The 1,563-nt window shown below is 44.3% G+C and overlaps 1 protein-coding gene across 1 annotated transcript in view; it reads left to right on the top strand.

Annotated features, from left to right (window-relative positions):
• Nucleotides 1–1,563, top strand: part of fggy (FGGY carbohydrate kinase domain containing) — an 18,751-nt gene that overhangs the window by 8,025 nt on the left and 9,163 nt on the right. The window contains exons 8-9 of the mRNA XM_015372983.1: nt 737–840; nt 918–1,025. Of these exons, the coding sequence (XP_015228469.1) occupies nt 737–840; nt 918–1,025 (212 nt within the window). The remainder of the gene's footprint in view (nt 1–736; nt 841–917; nt 1,026–1,563) is intronic.

Genomic DNA, 1,563 nt, shown 5'->3' with positions numbered 1-1,563 from the left:
GAATCACTGCAATGTTTGAAACCAGAGCACCATCCCTCACTATTGATTAGGTAGCAAACGTAGAAACTAAGATCAATAAACTTACTTTTTTGATCAACAGCAGCAGACTGTGGGACCCTGCAGAAAATAATTTGGGTTAGTGTTCAAAATAAAGCAGTGCCCTTGCAGTAAGGGCATGTGGTGTGGGAACAATGTATGTTGAAGGTAAAAATCAAAACATTCCAGAATATTTTTTGTTTTTTTAAAAAACAAACTGATTTAAAAAAAGCAAAAGAAAAAGCCCTCATGGTCGCTAAAAGTAGAATATTTTTCCAGTTGGATGATATATCTGCATGTTTTCAGGCATTAGGCCTTGACAGGAGACAATTTGTTACCTCGGCGGTTTGAAGGAGGGAGGGGGAACAGTTTCTGCCTCTGCTTCCTTCTTTGCCTTCAGGGGCTGAGGGAAATGCTCCTGCAGCTCAGGGAATCCCAACCATCTGGTTTGGCTCTGTTGCTACACTCCCTGTGAACCCTACCCTCCGACCTGCGGTCGGGACCTCTGCCAGCCGCGTATTGTTGTCGGTCAGGGGTCGAATCGCTCTGAACCATTAGTTGTCGTTCCTGCCTCGCTCTGCATGTAGGCTAACCTTCCTAAAACTCAAACCAGCTCTGCAAACATTACCCCCAGCAGTTAGTGTCTCTTTAAAAAGGATTTCATGTTGCCTTTCACTGATATTTGCTGACCTCCTTCCAGGTGTTATAGGTGCTGATGTGCAAGGCTTCGAATTACCCTGCAAGGGTCGGCCGATCACATCCCGCATGGCGATGATCTGTGGGACGTCCACTTGTCACATGGCGGTCAGTGGTTTGAAGGCTTCCTTTCTTTACTGCAAGTCTTCTTTTTTTCCTTAAACATGTATGTCATTTATTACCAGATCAGCGAGAAGCCTGTGTTTGTGCCAGGAGTGTGGGGACCCTACCTGTCTGCCATGGTGCCAGGCCTGTGGCTCAGCGAGGGAGGACAGAGCGCCACAGGGAGGCTGGTCAGACCATTCGGACAAACTCTGTGAACAAATTAGGACTCGTTACCAAAGCCTGCGTCGCCTTTTAACACATGAGGGTGTTTAGATACCAAAAGTTTAACTAAACCCAACACATTTAGAATTAAGGAGATTAGGTGGGGATGTGGTCAGGATGATGGCATTGAATTGAATTTTATATAAATAAAAGATCTAATAAGTAAAATACTATACTGAAAAACGTTAGCGAACAATGGCACAGTTGGGGCCTTCATTTTTTTATCAGGAACTCTAAATTCCAAGAGTGGCTGTAGCGGCCATATACAGGAAATGGAGAATAGAAACGTCCACGAGCAGGAAAATGGAACACTACCAACTTAGAGTTCATGTCGACTTCCCAATTCAGAGTCACTCAATTCAATTCAGTTTATTTATATTACGCCAATTCACTAGCCTCGTGAGACCATCCTGATCTCGCGAGCTTTCAAGGTTTTACTCGCAGATCAGTCTGGCTACTTTCCGTTAAAGAAAATTTGTAGCCGTTCATCAAACGAACGTCCAA

The sequence above is a fragment of the Cyprinodon variegatus genome, unplaced genomic scaffold, assembly GCF_000732505.1.
Source record: "Cyprinodon variegatus isolate N-32 unplaced genomic scaffold, C_variegatus-1.0 Scaffold79, whole genome shotgun sequence".
In the NCBI taxonomy this organism is placed as follows: domain Eukaryota; kingdom Metazoa; phylum Chordata; class Actinopteri; order Cyprinodontiformes; family Cyprinodontidae; genus Cyprinodon; species Cyprinodon variegatus.
Note: the sequence above shows the minus strand (reverse complement) of the source record. Positions and strands in the feature narration are given on the sequence as shown.